We start from the raw sequence: 19,637 nt of genomic DNA, 5'->3' as shown, positions 1-19,637 counted from the left end.
ATAGGGATCTTGTGCCCTCTCAACCCTTCCAAAGTGCTGTGACCCTTATTCAAGACAGCTGTCTTAGATCTTCTGGCTCAACATGCAGGATCAATCACCACTCTTCGCAGATGTGGTGTTTTGCAAGAATGCACTTAGGATGACCAATTTAAGAACCGGTGATATCAACAACCATGGTCTACACCCTCTGACCGAGAAGGATTTCGAACACATTACACAGAATTATGGCCCTTGCAACGGCGGCTCGAGTGGGCGAAATTCACGCATTCGCTGGCCTACCTGCTCCAGTCGCAGACCCGTGCTGTCGCTTCCACTATGGCTTCACGGTAATTGTTTTTCTACTGCAATTATGGGGGGATGCTTCTGGAAATTTTCTATTTTTTTACATGGGTCTTGCCAAGCAAGTCCATGTGTGTTTCTGCTTCTCGACATCCCAAATCCTTCTTGGCACATTGTAAATAAATTCAAATTCAGCGTGAACATCACGTAAATTTCACAATTTTTTACTTAAAGACTTCATCATTTTCAAGTCTAGACCAGGTAAATTGTGGTACGATCCACGCCATTGAAGAGCATGACAGGCAATTAACAAAGTCACAGAATCAAACCAGCCGATTACCCCCTCTTACAAGCAAAATGAGTATTCTTTGACAGGTCTGCACGAGGTTTGTAACTTCAAACCCAACTTCTTTACTCTGTAGTTTGGAAGCATATTATTATATGATATCGAAATAAATGTGGGCAGAAATGAAATCAGAAATATATTTGCATTGTGTTTGATACAGGGGCGACTGACTACACCTGACTACATCTGACTAACTAGCCTTTGAAGTGCATGGAACTGTGAAGTAACTACATGCCCTGTACAATTCGGGGCGGTCGGGTAGCCTAGTGGTTAAAGCGTTCGCTTGTCACGCCGAAGACCCGGGTTCGATTCCTGACATGGGTACAATGTGTGAAGCCCATTTCTGGTGTCCCCTGTCGTGATATTGCTGGAATATTGTTAATAGCGGCGTAAAACCATGCTCACTCACTGTACAATTCACATTCATTATGTATACTCATCGTCAAACGAAACGCGAATTCCATACATGTTGGTTATTAAGTGAAGAATTACTCATATTCAAGAGATGTTATATTGGTTCGATGCACAGACGGACATACCACTATGTTGTGTGAACCGGCGCCCATGAATGCATCATATGTGACATCATAGATCCATGACTCGAGGTGCACCATTTGTTTCATGCAGGATAAGCATGTAAAGTTTTGAAATCATGTGCAGCATATGATAAGAATAAAGACACTGTGGTAACACTTGATTGATTGTTAGTGTTGTCATTAATTGGTACACTCTGGAAACATCTCTTCTTAAGAACATAGGGGCGGTCGGGTAGCCAAGTGGTTAAAGCCGTGATATTGCTGGAATATTGCTAAAAGCGGCGTAAAACCATACTCACTCACTCACTCACTTAAGAACATACTTCTCTCTATATGTTTCTATGGTTCGCATTCGCGGTGAGTATATTGAAATAATACATACCATCATCATGCAATGCAAACAACATCGCAATATCCAACCAAATCAAACAATACAAATAAGATAATGAATGACAGGATGTCTGGTTGCTCTCCGGTTGCATTGAACAAGTCCACAAATGCAAAATATTCACTCTTGCACAGTAGAGAATACTTTATGACAGGAACGCAAACTATATTATGGAGATCGTGAAATATTGTTGAATAGTTGAATAGCGATGCTTCTGGAAATCAGTTACGGTCTTCGAATCCAATTGCCTCTGAGACATCTCTGTGACGGACGTCAACGGCCTACACCAGTTCGGATCCTTGGTTCTTGTACAACAAATCTCCAAGACACATCTGCACGGATTCCTTAGCCACCATTGCCCCCAAACACATCATATATAGTGGATACAGTATTATATAGTGACTATAAGTTTATCCTAATAATACCAGCAGTTAAAATGCATGTTTTTCTTTTCAAGTAATAATTTGACATACTTTGAAACATGTGCAATGTATGATTCTCAATTAATTAATTAATGCAATGTGAAATTACAAAAAAAATCGATATATATTAAATCTGATTTTTAATTCATCTTTTCAACATATATAATTATATTGGTTGGGTAGTTTCAAGATTTTGTTTTCCCATTATATATCTATTCAGGAAGACATTATTCTAATAGTAAAATAATATCAAATACATTTAGATGTGACTGCCTCCGTGGTCTAGTGGCAGAGCGTCTCTGCACCGAGAATGGACGGGCGGGGGTTCGATCACCGGCCGCCTCATACCAAAAGACGGTAAAAGATGTTAGTTGTTGTAAATTGCCATTATACAATATATACACATTGGACATTATGTACACCTTACGTATTGTGATAACATCTTCAATCTTCATTGTGTCTTAGTTACGTATACCAACCCCAAGAAAAATCAAGCTTGGAGAAATCATTTTACAGGGTCTTCCAAAATGTCCCACTGCTTTGTTTTCGGAAAAATCTACAAAAGCAGGTGCGAGAAGATAGTGTAGAGGATGCCAAGTACAGAGAGGAGCTGCCAACTGTAAAGCTTCTGTCAACATGGACCACAAGTAGGTAAACGTAATATACTGGAGCCCAGTCATTTACCAAATATAGTTAAATATGCCTTAGGCACAATATCCACTATTGCGATATAAATATATACTCTGCAAAAATAAAAACGCCAAAAAAACCAAAGTCGTTAATATCTGACAGTGTGGCCGACATCCATACAAACTTAATGGCGAAAATGAATTAGTAATGGATTGGCATTGAGTTGTGTGCAAAGAATTGGGTACTGTGGACATTTGGTGAAAAGATAGTAAAAACATGTGAGTCTGGCGCCAAGCCAACATGACATGCATCTGCAACATCACTTTGCATGCCATCACGATCTTACAGCAAGTGAACAGCGAAAATATGCCACGAATGGTGGCAGCCCATTCCAACAACGCCAACGACCGACTGCAAACGAAAGAATCATCGTCAGTTGTAGCCAGCGCACGCAGCGCCATTACAAGACTGTGGAACCGTTATCAGAGACACCGGACAACACGGGACCTTCCCAGACCCGGATGCTAAAAATGCGAAGCTCTCAGGTGAACAACTCAGTTTTCAGGCTACATGTATTTCCATGGAGACGCTTGCATTGATCTTTAAATATTTCTACATATGAAGCCAGCCATGGCATAGAATATAAAAAGGGGTTATCAAGCAATTCGTCAAGTCCACAGTCATTAAGTATTTTTTCACAAAATAAATCAATAGGAGTTTAACAGCAAAATGGGGTCCATTAAGAATGATAAACTGGTATAAAATGTTGTTGTTTTAATTTGGGGAATTCCTTATTTGTTGCAATTTTATGCCAAAATATGTTTATGCGTTTTTACAGTATATATAAATTTCAAATTCACTATAGGCTAGGAAATTTGGTAACGAAGTAACGAAGACCAGCTGCAATTTTCAGAATTATTGAAAATACTCCATAAATCATAAATTTCCGAACCATAAAAATCGGAGCAGAATGCCGAGAACATGCCATCAATAGGCAAAATACAAACAAAATAAACAATATAAGAACAAATAAGTATAGGTTTGATCGGAACGACGCCACCCTCTATACTCCTTCCATTGCGTTGAGCTTACTTGTATAAACTCACAAAGAGACTTGGTGGCATGGGGTATATTGGACCTTTTTATGCTATTTTCAAACATTGTAGGTTACTTCGTCGAGTAAATCTGACGATAACGATACAAATGAACACAGGATAATAATGTACAAAATATATTGATGTGAATGTACATCTATATGCAGATTAATACATACAAAGTATTATCACATTTGTCATCACATTGTTGCATTCTAAATTCATCAATATGGACTTACAAATTTACAACTTAACAACACCAGTATGCAACTCACTTGAGTCTTATTTTAGAAGATGCAAGGCAACATCGGCATAATGGATCACGTTGATCTCTCCTTTCAACAAGCGCAGTGTTAGAGTTTCCAGTTTCGATTTTCCTGTACTTAAGTTTCTTCAAAGGGCGTTAATGTGTGATAATGTGTTTATAATGTGTTAAAACATTTTAACAATTTTTATATATATTTGAAAACACTTTACCTATTTGCGGATGCTGTGGTTGTCGTCGGTTCTTGACACAAGTCGTTTAGAGTTGTCGCTGTGGCTCTACAGTCTTTGGTGGTGTACTATTATTTATATTATTTATAGGCCAAAGAGTGAGTGAGTTGTGTTTATCGCCGCTTTTAACAGTATTCCAGTTATTTCGCGGTGTGTCAGCTTAATGTGGGAGGAAAGCCCGAAGTGATGCAGGTCTCAGATGTTCACCACTGCGGTGAAACCCACGAGCACGGGTATGGTGCTGACAAACCTAGAAACATAATCGGGGCGAACCGGGATTCGAACCCACAATCATAGGTTTCTGGCGTGGCCAAGGGACGCAACTCTGCACAGCAAATCGTGGCGTCTTAGACGACTGGGCCACCCGTGCCCCCCTTTAGTCAGAAGCTAGATACACATGCCACATGGCTTTATCAAGTAACATGACCAAACAAAGATGCCCCAATGATCAGCTGTTATCCTCTTCCGGTTCATTGATTGAGACACTTTGTTGTGCTTCAAACTACCACGAATCTATAATGGTCTTGTATTTAAACGTTCATCTAAAGGTTCTGTTACACTAAGCAACACCCACATTTCATAGTTGGCATGTAAATTTGGCCAAGCATTAAGTTTACTTTCCTTTTTTGATAGTTTAGAGAAGAGGCAGTTTGGTTCGAATTTGATATGATGCCAAACTTGAAGATACTATTTTTGTCTGTTTCACATTCTTGACTGAGTATTATGTTGTGAATGTTATGAACAGGTGGAATTTAGTCACTGGTACTGTTTGCTGTTGTGTTTCCGCCAGTATTGCAAGTCTGATGCAATAGTTTGATACACCATACTTATCGGTCAGTCAACTTCGTCAGTACTTATTACCTTAGTAACATTTGCGTCTATCAGTCATTATGTTTTACCATCAGTCATATTTGTGTTGGTCAGTGGAGTCAGTTTTGTGTGAAACAAATCTAAGAAAGTGAAATCTGATTTTCCAATATGTTCAGGCAATTGTAGGGGCACGAGGTTGTCTTTGATTTAGTAAGGGCCAAAACATATGCATAGCATAACATCGAATTTGGTTTGCAAGAAGACACCTCTAACAATTAGAAAACATGAACATCTTTTGAGATTTTAATCATGATTTTCAGCCATTCCCAATGAAGAGCTGACTCAAATTCGGACAGAGCCTTACTCGACGCCCTAAATATGTGTTCCCCCAATTGTCATCCATGTACACAGGTCTGGTGGCGAGAGGGTGGTTGTCGAAATGTGCCACAACACTTGGTTGCAGGTCGCTACGGATCATCATTGAGGTACCTTTGGTTGGTGACAAGATCTAGCTTACAATCTTGTGACTGTATTTTTTATGCCCCAATCGGTCATCCGTCACATGGAGAAGGAACCTGCTTTTATCGGAACAATGAACTCCTCGCCAAGACCTGATATTCCAAGCTCTCCTGGCCAAACATTATGCTAACAAATTCTTCGATGATGATCGTCAAGGAAGGGATTGCCCCGTCTGGACTTCATTCCCACCAATTCATTGATTCTTCACTCTTCTTGTTGACATCCATCTATTCGGATAATCATTATTGCTTCAGAACAGATGTTGCAAATGGTTGAAGACGTGTAAGTCCAAGCAGGGCTATCTCCTCACGCCATGGCGCCATGCGAGGTCTTGCTAACCATTGGAGATCCTGTACAGCATTGGTTTGCCGGTTTTCGTACCAGTCTGCTGATTACCGTGTACAGATACCTGAGGTGACGTCCAGTGCTCGTGTAGGTCATGCCTGTCGAATGCATCTAATAACACGCCTTCTTTGCGCCTCTGATAACCTTCTTCTTGCCATGTTCATAGATAATGCTTCAACAATGCAAGCCAGTGATGTTAAATACGCACAGCTAAATGATCGATTAAGATGAGAGTGTCACGATATTCTTATAACTAAGAAAAAAGAAATACTATTGGCAAGTAAATGTCCTATGTTGAAATTGAGGATTGTTCACTATTGTATAAGACAGCAAAGATTGCCTCTGAAGCAAAGTCCTTTTTATGATAAACTTATATAAGACAGACAAACATTTTCAGGATTTATGTAAACTCTCTTTAGAAGAAAGCAAATCTATTGATGGTCCAGCAACAATAAGTCCTGTGTCAGATGGCTTCTCATTCTATAAGTCCTTATGGGAAGATACTTCTTATTACGGTCACTGAATTATTGTTACAGTTGGCAGTCTCTCTGTGACACAAAAAAACATAGGGTATTATCACGTGTATACCTACTTGTGATAAGCCTAGACGATATCTTAAGAGTAGGAGATCGATTTCTTAGTTGAGTTGTTCTTAACAACGTTGATCATCTGTCCTTGCTGAATGATTGAAAACTGTTCTCCCCAAATGATTAAGTGCAAATCAAACTGGTTTCATGTCTGAAATATATTGACAATAACATTAGATTATTCTATACTCTGCTAAAGAGAAACGCAAAAGCGATTGCAGATGTATATTTTATAAACTAGTATCTCTTCTTCACAATGCCGTCATGTAGCCAAAGAAGTGATGGTTGGTCCATGATGAACATGGCAATAGCCTCCCTTGCAGATAGGAACTTGGAGAATGGCCGTATCAAGGCCAATCCTCCATAATTATCATATGACTCTTGGGATTGAGCTTCTGAATATCAGTGTCTAGTTCCGGTGAAGTGTCAACTGGCCCCATATGATGTGTGCAGCACTCAATTAAGTTAAATTGTGGCATTACTACCATATAGAAAAATATAGACACTTTATTAAAGCCAAACAGACTGAATTCTATACTAAATGGGCTCCTTATGAAAACCTTTTGAAAATATAAACATCTGCTATTCCAAAACTTTAAATTGTGGAGTCTTAAGTCCATCACGCATTCATTTGAGAAAAGTGATTGGATTATCTAAATTGTTGCCTAAGTCCAGCATCACCAATTTAGCTGGTAGTTAGTGAGATCTCTTGACGAGCGTGTTCCTGGGGGGAGGGCTCTATGAACCTCTATGCGGAGGTCTTTAGGAGAGGAAGCCGAAGATGTGATTCGCCTGGCTTATCTACTCGTACGATTACTGAATGAGGAATTATAGATTATATGGGCGTAAGGTCAGGCTTCTAAAAAGAGAGTCAGAACCTTCCCTAACAGAGAGTTACGGATTGTTCGATGAAGGGGCCTTCGTTGTTCCCTTCGAAACATGCTCGAAAGACGCAGATTTAGAGCGCATATCGCGTATCCGAGCACACTTATGTCTGTAGAGTTAAAAGTTCTCATCAGTTAAGTCTCAACAATGTTCACATCTGTCTAACCAGGGACATACACCATTGCAGTCACTGCACGTAATGTGTGGATCACGTGTAGAAAAAGCTTGTCACAAACCTTCCTTTCCTTTCTGTTCATATTTACAAATAACTCTAGAACTCAAATACTCAAGAGTAAGTTTTTATTCTCCTTCAACTCAAATCACGATAAGAAAGAGAATGAATTGGCAGGTCAGAACTCATGTTCGGGCAGCACAAGATCCAGGCTTTGCATGTGATAGTGGTGACCATTGTCACAGCTGGGATAAGCTCGGGTGAGGCGTTTATTTAAAGCTGGAAACGGGTTCAAGGAGTGTTTCCGTTCTAGGATTGGCTGAGAACAGAGAAATGCAAAGTGTGAGGCTGGATAAGTTTCCAAATATGCCAAATTTCAGCTTCATCAATTATGCAGTAACATGCAAAGGAGAAGATATTTTAGAGGATGGTAAAAGTGCCAAGGCCAAAGTTGGGGTTACAGGGGGTCACTGGGTCATGTATCCAGTATTAGGTCGTCTGTTACAATAAAGTGACCAATCTTTGATGTGCTGTAGGTCCCTTAATTTACCTTTGATCCACCACGTACAGCATTATGTTGCAATATGTCATATATGTTTAAGATTGCATTTACTATGATTTTTTCACAATTTATTCAATATTTCAACATCTTTTCAGGCCTACCTGTACTATCAACAAATTAACTTACTTCATACCTAATACTAACAATTAGAGTTACCTGCTTTTCAGTGGGAACCTCTCCGGCTTTACCTGTTTCTCAGTGGGATCCTTGTCTTTCATGGCTTTTCAGATGAGAATCATGTTTGTTTGTTGTTTAATGCCACACTAAGCAATATTCCAGCTATATGCAACGGTCTTTAAATTATCGAGTCTGGGCCAGACAATACAGTGATTGACATCATGAACATCTATTTAAGCAATTGGGAGCGAGTCTGACCACCCAATCACGTTAGTCATCTCTTACAACAAGCATAGTCGCCTCTTGCGGCAAGCATGGGTTGCTGAAGACCTATTCTACCCCGGATCTTCAAGAGTATAGAGGGCACCGGTGGCCCTGTCGTCTAAGGTGGCCCGATTCGCTGTGCAGAATTTGTGTCCCTTGGGCAAGCAAGAAACCGGATAGTGGGTTCGAATCCCGGTTCGCCCCGATTATGTTTCTAGGTTTGTCAGCACATACCCGTGCTCGTGGGTTTCACCGAAGTGGTAAACGTCTGAGACCTGCATCACTTCGGGCTTTCCTCCCACATGAAGCTTACATGCCAGGGTATAACTGGAATACTGTTAAAAGCGGTGTTAAACCCAACTCACTCACTCACTCACTCAAAGAGTACAGCTTATGTCTGGCAACCACATATGGTAGCCCAGCAGTGGTAGTTGTTATTTGGGCTGGCAGCAGTAGTTGCCACATATGCTTTGCAATGGTTGTTGCCATTTTGGTCAGGAAACATTGTTGCCGCATATGCTACCAGGCCAGCAGCTGTTCAGTAAATACTCAAGTACAATACCCATGTGGCATCTCGTGAGATAATTTCTGCATTATTACTTAAAACTCAATTCTAATGATGTAAACAAAATATGATGTCATCATAAGAAAATACATGCCAAAGTTCAGCTCTCTCAGTCTGCCAATTTTAAAGGAAAAGACGTTTACAGAGCCAAAATATGAATTTTAAGAGAATTTAACAGCATGATCAAAACAAGGTCATGATATTATAAACAAAGAGCCCCAGAACTGATTCCACAAATGGCTAAAAGAGAGACCAAATTTCACAACTTTTTGTAAAAAGATTGCAGAGAAATAACCATAAATAGTATTTTCAATATGTCTGTCACGAAAAACAAAACACGATATATACGTTCAGATGAGCTAAAAAGTCAAAGTAATAATATGGTCTGCACATATTCATAAAGATACAGCTGTTTGTGATAGATTTCGATGTGATTTAAAAAAAAAAAAATTAAAATTTTTCCTGTTTTGTTAAACAAATAAATTGAGATTTTCTTTTCATTTTCCTGGAATGAAGCTGAATTCCATTGTATTTTCACAAATCATTGTAATGTTTCATATTCTTTTACCTTGTAGTTTGAATGAAGACATTAGAGATTTTTCAGAAGGTCTTATTATGTTTATTCTAATATATGCCATGAATAATTTCAGTTTAGAGTATGACGCAAGATCAGCCATAAGCATATTTGAACCTTTGGTCCTGATGAGCTAAATAAATAAGACAAACAAATATCACATCAGTTATATAAATTTATATATCATTCATTTGGTGTATCTGTTCTGGTGGCGTGTCATCAACTTCTTTTTGACTCCTCCATAATCCACCAATACCAAACGTATAGTAGTTGCAAATAACTTGTATTTACACTCAACATATTTGATTACCAATATAACTTGCTCTGCCAGTAACATGTCTCCTGATAGTAACAAGGAAGCAACCATTGATATTTGTTATGACTCAATGCAAGGTTCGAAATTAAGCAGGAGATTCAAGGGATCCTTGTAAGAATGCTAATGTTAAAAGTTAAAGATTTACATTCCCTAGATTCAAATTCCATCTTAATTTCGAACACTGTTGCACGCATGGAAACATACTCGTAACACATGGATTAAATATCATTTCTTCTGCTGACTGACAGATATCATAGAAAAACATGATTCATTCTGGTCATTAACCCACTGGATGCCAAGTTATTTTTCTCATGCACACTTTCATAATATCTGAAAGTGAACAATGTGCGAGAATCTTGCTCACACAGCACTGCATCTACCTCCGGCTATAAAATTATGCAAACATGTTGGATATTAAATTTCCTACCTGATGGTGTAAATTCATGTTACTGCAAATATTAAACTGGTATGAAAAACGGACACTGCTGTGTGTTGTCCGATATATTGTTATGCGAAAGAAAATCCTGCAAATTTTTCACACCATTTTGATCGAGTTTTTTTAAAGCCTTTGATGATGTCAGAGAAAGACAACATTAGTATGTTGATGAATATATATCTCACCTAAATTTCAATCATAGAATGAAAAATCTAGATTTGTTATGAAACAACATAAAATGACTGTTTTTACCAAGTAAATGATGTCGTGAATAGAAAATGCACCTGTCTGGCACCAATGGTTATTCATTAACCTGTTTATATGAAAATAAATTAAAATCTAAACACTGCAAAGGAAATATGTACATGTTGCAGTTACATTTATATATGATCTTCTAACACTTGTCTTAAGATAAGAAATATCACTTCTGACTTATAACTTGCTAATTTCTTATGCAGACATTGTGCAAAGAAATTGGAGATTATCAAAGGTTAAAAAATTGTGTTGCCTTAATCTATGTATGATATAATATCGACAAAAATATCCATAGTGAAATTAATTGCGTGAAAAGATATGTAACAGTTACGCAAAATTAATTTCATTTGGAATCTGTAATCAGCAGTGTTCTTTTATTCAGTCGGCCCCAAAGAAATTACCAAATATGTACAACAATGTTGACGTATGACATCACAATGGGTGACCGACTTGTACAAACTGGCGTGTTCACCTGCACATCAGCGCTCAAGATTTTACAAAGGGACTTTCATTGATTCTGTGATCGTATATATACATAAAATGTGTCATGTAAGTTAAAGTAATCAAAAACATTCTGACAATCGGAGTATTGTCATTTGTTTTTAAAGTTTTTCATTGTAATCAAGAGAAATAGTCAGAAACTCCAAAAATATCATGAGCATCATTTTGTATCAGTCATGACATCACGCAGGACAGAAACTTGGGACAATTTCTGTTGATTTTAAGAAATAATTGTAATTTATCTGTTATCTTTCTACGGAACTCTTCCCATGCATATTCTAAAAATATTGAGCCAATGTATGCAATGGATAGATAAATGGATCTCTCAAAATAGGAGAAAATCCAACACAGTTAAAAATCTGAATTTTGTTTTGTCTACATTTAAAACAAATGTGGCTTTTACTCTGAGTAAATATTTGATATAACTTTTTTTAAAATGCACTAATGCTGTTAACAATGATTTAGTAATGTGTAAAAATTGGCGAGATTTACAATGTACCCAATTTTCAGGGGTCATTTTCGTAATTTTTGTTTGCCTAAAATGACTGTTTCTGATGTCACAGAGCAGTAATCTGCTGCAGAATACCTAACAATGAAGTGTTATTGTGTGCATGATGTATTTTGAATGTTATAGGTGACAAAGTGAGGGCTGAAGGTGTGGGTGGAAGAGGAGGGACAAGTATGTCACTCTGGCATCCAGAGGGTTAAAGGCCTACAGCCGGCTAGTTTGACAGATCACAGTGCATAGTGTATTTTGGACATTTCATATCCCAGAAATGTACAATGTTCAGTGGTTGTAACTGTATTCATATATTACGTTGACAAACTTGTCAAATGATCGACATCAGAAATATCAGCAGCTCACAGTGGAAGAGTACATTCTTCTGAAATACAATATTCACCAAACTTTGATGTCACACATTATAGATAAGGCTAAAAAAAAAAACTCTTGGTTCTCAGGCACCACCCGCTTCATCACAGAGTCCACCGCACGTTTCATTTTTTATTTCCATTTTTAAGAAAAAATAAAAATTCTTAAATATTCCATATCCAACAGTAATCAAATACTGAATTGCACTATTTTACTTATCAAGGAACACATTTATGTAGGGAGGCCCTGTCCCAGGTTGACAGTACACAACTTTATATTTGGTTAAACAACTGTTTATTTGGTTACATTCTTTAAACAACAACAAAAATGACACTGCCCATCCGCACTATATTTTCAAAAACCATTGCCTGAGAACCAATTCTTTTATTTTATTAAGCCTAATGTCACTGTGTTTAATATCATTGGGTAGGAGTGACTGACGTGATGAAAGGAATGCGACATATAATGTAAAGCACATATCAAAAAGTGTAAAGATAGGGCATCAAATACAACATTACAAACGTCATTCTCATACATGTAGTTCTGGAAACCTTTACTTAGCGATGGAATTAAATTCCATCACATTAGCATCAGCAAATGTATACTCACTGACAAAAGAAACGCAAATGCGATACATATTGTTTAATATATGAAGAAACACTCATATTCAAGAGATATTAGTTTGGTTCGATGCACAAATTAACATACTGTTATGTTGTGTGAACCGACGCTCATGAACACTGCACATGTGACGTCATAGATCCATGACTCGAGATGCTCTGTCTGTCTCATGCAGGGGCGGTCGGGTAGCCTAATGATTAAAGCGTTCGATCATCACGCCAAAGACCTGGGTTCGATTCCCGACATGGGTACAATGTGTGAAGCCCATTTCTGGTATCCCCCGCCGTGATATTGCTGGAATATTGCTGAAAGTGGCGTAAAACCATACTCACTCACTGTCTCATGTAGGATTAGCGTGTAAAGTCTGGAAATCACATGCAGCACAACGTGATTAGAACAAAGACACTGTGGTAACACTTGACTGATTCTTAGTTTTGTCATTAAGTGGTACACATTGGAAACACATACTAAACGTACATATTTCCCTATATGTTTCGATGGTTCGCATTACTTTTGGCAGTGAGTATAGGATAGAAAGTATTTAGGTGACTTCATCTGGATTTGACTGTTTTAAATCCATCCAAACTGTGTATAATATTTGTAAGGATTTCGGGTATCTACTCCTGTCTGTGTGCAAGAATCACAGTGTTTTGTGAACCGTTTCTCTCTCGTTCAATCTCATCCATGTCAATAAGCCTTGACATACGTTGTGTGCCCTCTGTTGGCAGCAGAAGACCCTGTACTTGTAATTCGTCCACATAGTCTTTCATCAGATGCGCTATCTGTGATGCCTGAAAATATGCCAAAGTATAAATGTTACCATGGATTGTAAAGGAGTTATCAGTGACTACAAACTGATGACTGTAACCAGGTAACTTGGTAACAAGGCTTTCATACTTGACAACTGTACACGGACAATTCGTACACGTTGTTCATCTAAAAAAGGACTGTAGTATACATACTTATATATTCAAAGGCATATGAATAATGTCTGCAGTAGTCTCCATCAGTTATCTAACAAACTCAAACAGTCATCATTCTGTATGAGAAAAGATAACATTATAAGTTGTGGCAGGATCACTCGGGGCAGATGGGGTTTAATGCGTCCCACTTTACCTTTTATACCACTCACAACGGGTGAGGCAAAGCCTTCCACTATTGTTCTTGCAACTGAGGGTTGTGTACGTATGTCAGGTGTATGGATTCACAAGGAATGGCATAGAAATAGTGAAATATATGTGCTTGTATGTGGGTATGTGTATGGATACATGAGGGGACATGCAGACCTAGGGTCGAATATGTGGGCGTGCTTGTATTTACTTTTTGTGTTTCTTTTTCATCTAAACATGTTTTGTGCTTCTTGAAGGTTGTTTCGGCCGGGCACTGTACATTTCCACCCCGAAATATCTAGTATTTTATATGCTGTACAATGCTTGATGCTTAAACAAAAATCCTCATCTTTTTCTTTTTCTTAAATAAAACATCTAATTTGGTGAACACTTAATTATTAGCTCTTTGCTTTGGTGATGAACCCCCTCTTAATCCAGGTTAAGCAAGACACCTGCTAGACGGATTTCGACAACAATTCGCACAACATCACATTAGGGGATTCGTAAATATTCAGTTGGTCACCGTCCTGCAAATAAGCCGTTTCTTTTTCATCCTTGTAAATTACTGTCACAAGTCGTCTACCTGTCTTAGAGCACAGCCAAATACTCACATTTCGTGGATAGCATATGGATAGCCCAGGCATTAATCTTAAAGTATATGCACATGATGCTCAAACAAATAATATGGTTGGAAGTTGGAGCACATGATTAGGATAATTGTACTATACATGACAAATTCCCATCTGATCGGAGCCTTTAGCTGTGCTCGAACTACTGGCTGAGTACTTACGAGGGATGAAAACAAAGGTTCAGCAGTTTTGATAAATAAAGGGAAGAAATTTGGGAGAATATTTTAGACATAATTGCTATTTTCTTCAAGCCAAATTAGTCTTCTTTCAATGTTCAAATGGAAAACTCACCTGGTTTGTATTAAACATGAACTTTGTTCCCTTGGCAACATGACCAATGACTATCATGATGCTTTTGATGGCAGGACTCGAGTGAACAATCTCTGAGTAACTGTAGGCAGCGAGCACTCTCTACAAAATAATCAACAACTTCAGTGGACATACTGCTATATTAGTACACATTATTCTTGATGTAATTTTATGAAGGTGGAAATCAACTTTCCTTTGTCCATTATCAAAATACAATCACTTACATGTAACCAAACATAATTATGTTCCATTTGAGAGTTCTCAAGCTACTATTACGCTACTATTACAAAAAGTTGATACATAATATTGTTAATATGGATATTGAAGGCTATTAGAAAGTTGATTTCACGAGTAATATGAACACGATGACTGCTGAAATAGACAGCACATATATACTAGACTTAGTCAACAGGTTAACACAAAATACAAACTAGGGGTGAATACATACAGCAAGGTCATGATACAATACCTATCACGATACACAGGCCACGATACAATAAGTATCATGATACACATATTCCTGTCAAATCGCCTGGAAACTTTTTGGCCAAAAATATTTCAGAGCAGGTTCAAAAGGAAAAGCTAGCTGTAGACACATGTTCGTTGTGGCTTTATTTGTAGTGAACTTGAAACGTTAGTTACAACACATTTTGCGATATCTGACTGACAAAAACGCCAGGGGTCAAACAAATAGTAAGTAATTTCTTTCAGCAAGTGTATCATCTTGTATCGATATCTTCAAATAATCTGCTATACCAAAAGATAATTTTGTGAGTTTGAGGAAAGATCAGCTAAGAAAAATACATCCTATGAGATAATTTCCTCGCAGACAGACTAAACTTTTTTAGGTTCATTGATATTAGTAGCTTCATGGTTTTATATGGTTAACTACAGACTATTCAAGAAAAGTCTCTTTGTAAATTGATCATATTTTGATGTCATCTTGTCCACATTTTTAATTGATCTAATCCTCTCTTGTTGGCATAACCCATGAAAACGTTACTTACAAAGGTCTTGCTCTCCAGCAGATGTATTCCACCTTGGTCAACAGCCAACAGAAGTGTTTTGGGAAGGACAGATGTATATGTTTGCTGAAACAAAATTCCACTTTCTGTTTATTCTGTATACAGATAAAGTTCATGTGAGAAATGGATTCTACATTATGTAATGTATTATTGTTGACATTGTCAGTTAATACATTAATAAATCAAGAGTAATCTGAAGATGACAAATAAATACTTTGTAACTATTTACCCCAACTTCGAAGACTGTTGCACCAAATAGTTGCCAGGCCATGAGGACCTGAATGAAAGACAAGACGGCACTCTGGGGACTCATATCCAGCACAGTTTTGTGAGTCGTGGAGATATCTTCAAGTCTTATCATCATCCTCAGATCCCTTGGTAGTATTCTCACCACAGAGCTAAAAGTAAATAAAAAACACCATAAGTCATTTAGTGAGTGAGTGAGTGAGTTGGGTTTAATGGCACTTTCAATAGTATTCCAGTTATATCGCGGCGTGTCAGCTTAAAGTGGAGGAAAGCCCAAAGTGATGCAGGTCTCAGACGTTTACCACTTCATTGAAACCCACGAGCACGGGCATGGTGCTGACAAGCCTAGAAACTTAATTGGGGCGAACTGGGATTCGAACCCACAATCAAAAAAAGGTTTCTGGCGTGCCAAAGGGATGCAACTCTGCACAGCAAATCGTGGCGCCTTAGACAACTGGGCCACCCGTGACCCATTTAGACAGGTCCATGAAATCAAATGAATTATCATCACCAGGACTTCTACTGAAGTACCAATATCCCCTATAACTCTCCTGGATATGTAGTCATCAGTTAAAATTGTCAACAAAGTACGTTGCTATCAGCATTGCTATTCAAATATTTTCGGTATAGCTACTCACAACAAACATATAAACATAAACACGCAGAGACGTTTACCCCATGATACAAACAAAGATTTACAAGAGTATGACATATTCCTGCCCAAGTCCCCCCCCACCCCACAATCTTGTGCAATTTGGAAAAGGAGTTTGGCTACTCATACACCACTTTTGACACACACCAGACAATACACATGATGACCCATGGACAACTGGACAAACAGGCCAGGACAGAAAAATTACACAAGAATTTCAGTCAGGTGAGCTAAATAATTATAGAATATTTTAACTGATCATGACTGATGTGGCTTGATGGGCATACAATCTTCAGCACTTGCCTTATGTGTAAACAAAGTTTCTCAAAGAAATGTGAAGTGTGCTCTTGAAGGAAACTTTACTTTAATACAACATCTATCAGACTTGTTGCCTTAGAAGCACATCAATTTTCTTTATTTCCTGAATAACAAAAGGTACCAGTTCGGCACATGTATGACATGTTTCTAAAGTATCACAAAGAAATATTTACTGGTTTGTGAGTTATGCTCAGGAAACAAAACCTTACGGATGGACGTAGAGCCCATTTCTATACCCACTTCCAAATAATGTTTTGGCATGGGACAACCACCTTAAATTCTGCTTGACTACACCCGCCATACCTGTAATCAATCTCTCCACTCATGTCCTCTATCTCCGACTGAACTTTTAAAGCACACAGGTGAACCTGAAATGAAAGTTTTATGAACATTAATTAAGTATCTACCTCTAAATGAAAATAGACGGTTTTCAAAATATGCTCCAGAAACGGAAAACCCTTTACCACAGTTCCTCAAAGCTTCTAAACTTTTTACATTATTTTGAAACCTTGACCTAAATAAAGACAACTTCTTAAGATCAAACAATTGTCAAATCTCAGACTTGTACAAGTAAAAATAGTTACTAATGACACAACCTCTAAGATGACCCTGACCTTTGATAGCTAGCCCCAATGCAGTAGGATTTGTAAGTGAGTGAGTATGGTTTAACACCGCTTTTAGCAATATTCCAGCAATATCACAGCGGGGAACACCTTAAATGGGCTTCACACATTGTAGCCATGTCGGGAATCGAACCCGGGTCTTCGGCGTGACGAGCGAACGCTTTAACCACCAGGCTACCCGACCGCCCCTGGTAGGATTTGTAACTCTACATGCACGTATAAAGATTCGGTAGCAGTAACCATGCCTCACAAACTGACAATGACATGACCATGTTTTACATGTCTTATCTTGACCAAAAACTTAAAGCAGGGCGACCATGCTGGAACAGTCACATCACATGATGCATGAAATGATACATGTGAAAATACTTTTTGAGAAAGCGTAACCACAAACATTTTGGGGAGAATTTTCTTGTGATCTAGACTTGTGACCTCAGTGCACATGCTAAAAGAACTCCCCAGGTTCACATGGAGTAGATTCATTGAAGGATATCCTCTAAGTCAATGTTCTTTGTGCCACATTCAAGAAAAAAATTATACGACTTTTGATAATTTCCTTGACATACATGCACTTGACATTTGATGTGGTAGGGTTTGACGAGAAACATGTTAATCCGAACGTTCAATGCCTGTAGAGGTCATAATGCATCAGGATCTGACAAAGATATATAATCATCTTTCACAAAAACCTGAACTGTGACCTTGACCTTTGATTAACCTCTACTAAAACTCTTTCAAAGTTGGGCCTCAACCCAAAAAAGTAATTTCTAGATGTTGATTGATGTTTCATGTTTACGACTTGATTTGATATTCTTACTAACCACACAAATGCTAGCAGGGTCATTGTTTCAGAATTTTGTTTACCTTTATCCCCCTAGTTTTCAAAAAGGCATTCTGTTGCATGTCCCTGTATAAAGAGCATCAACCAAATATAGACAACAGGTGCCTTGTATAATGCAAGTGTACCACTAACAGAAAATATACTTCATGGAATTGATTTGTCAAGAGAGAATGAATGTTAACTGAAGCCTGCCAAGTTGTATACAATGCATGTCAGCACAAGACAGCCACAAAGTTAATGCAGTTAATCTTTATATTATGTCATCATTAACTGACAATATGATTGATTTGGTCCTTCGTTGCCAAAATCCTTCCTGATAGATGCAAACGTCTGACTTATACTAAAGAATTAATGTGCCTAACATCTTCTGACAATTTTTCACATATATGGAAAAGAACTGGATGGAATCACTAATGGTTCATAAGCCCATTATGGGATACTTTAAGAGTAAATAGTCATGATAAAAGACAAACAAGTATCACTGGAAAACTTACAGCATCTTGAGTGGAAAGTGGTTTTCGTTTTTCAAACACATCTTCAAGCAGCTGGTGAAACACAAGATCACACTCCACAGGGTCCCCCGAGTTAATGTAAGGCTTGATAAACAACCGTTTCTGTAAGCATAGATTGATTGGATTAATGTACACATGTATACATGTACAATATTTGAATCAGCAAAATCCATGCCACAACACTGTAGCTCACCTGCATATGTAGACAACAGACTTCCACAGAGATAACCACATAAGAAACGTTGATATCAGCATTGAGAATTGTAATGTTTGTGGGGTACTTACACAGACAACAAAGGAACGTTCGGCCGAAAGTGTAAGCAAATTATAAGCTAAATGCTGGACGATACAAAACTTTAATTATGTTATATGGTACTGTATTTTATTGTTCAACAGTGATTGTAATTGTGTTATGTTGTTTATTTTGGGTTTCAGTAGAAGCTCATTGTAGTTTGTTTGGACAGTGATTAGTTGTCAGGAAGTTACTATATTTAGATTCTAGTCTGATGTGTAAACTTCCAGTTTGGTATACCGCGGACAGTGATAGTATGTTATGGAAATTTCTTTAATGTTCTTGTACCAATCGACTGATGAGGGCACTGTTTGTGGCTGGGAAGGTTGTATGTAAGGAGAAATATAGGAAAAATGCATGCCATCAGTTATATTGTCACAGGTGGAATGTTTTCAATACATGCATCCACCGGCTCTGTGGTTGGTTTGTGTGTCAGTAGGACACTAGGTGTGGATGCCACAGATCCTTGATAAGTTCAAAAAGCTCATCCA

The 19,637-nt window shown here is 38.0% G+C and overlaps 1 protein-coding gene across 1 annotated transcript in view; it reads right to left on the bottom strand.

Annotated features, from left to right (window-relative positions):
• Nucleotides 1-9,660: 9,660 nt before the first annotated feature.
• The window catches only part of LOC139441934 (unconventional myosin heavy chain 6-like), a 100,893-nt gene continuing 90,916 nt past the window's right edge, over nt 9,661-19,637 (bottom strand). Inside the window, exons 37-42 of the mRNA XM_071222680.1 lie at nt 18,837-18,956; nt 17,182-17,246; nt 15,892-16,060; nt 15,645-15,728; nt 14,620-14,739; nt 9,661-13,381 (exon numbers count right to left, since the gene is read on the bottom strand). Of these exons, the coding sequence (XP_071078781.1) occupies nt 13,208-13,381; nt 14,620-14,739; nt 15,645-15,728; nt 15,892-16,060; nt 17,182-17,246; nt 18,837-18,956 (732 nt within the window). The 3' untranslated portion in view covers nt 9,661-13,207. The remainder of the gene's footprint in view (nt 13,382-14,619; nt 14,740-15,644; nt 15,729-15,891; nt 16,061-17,181; nt 17,247-18,836; nt 18,957-19,637) is intronic.

The sequence above is a fragment of the Haliotis cracherodii genome, unplaced genomic scaffold, assembly GCF_022045235.1.
Source record: "Haliotis cracherodii isolate W230 unplaced genomic scaffold, xgHalCrac1.p SCAF_5, whole genome shotgun sequence".
In the NCBI taxonomy this organism is placed as follows: domain Eukaryota; kingdom Metazoa; phylum Mollusca; class Gastropoda; order Lepetellida; family Haliotidae; genus Haliotis; species Haliotis cracherodii.
Note: the sequence above shows the minus strand (reverse complement) of the source record. Positions and strands in the feature narration are given on the sequence as shown.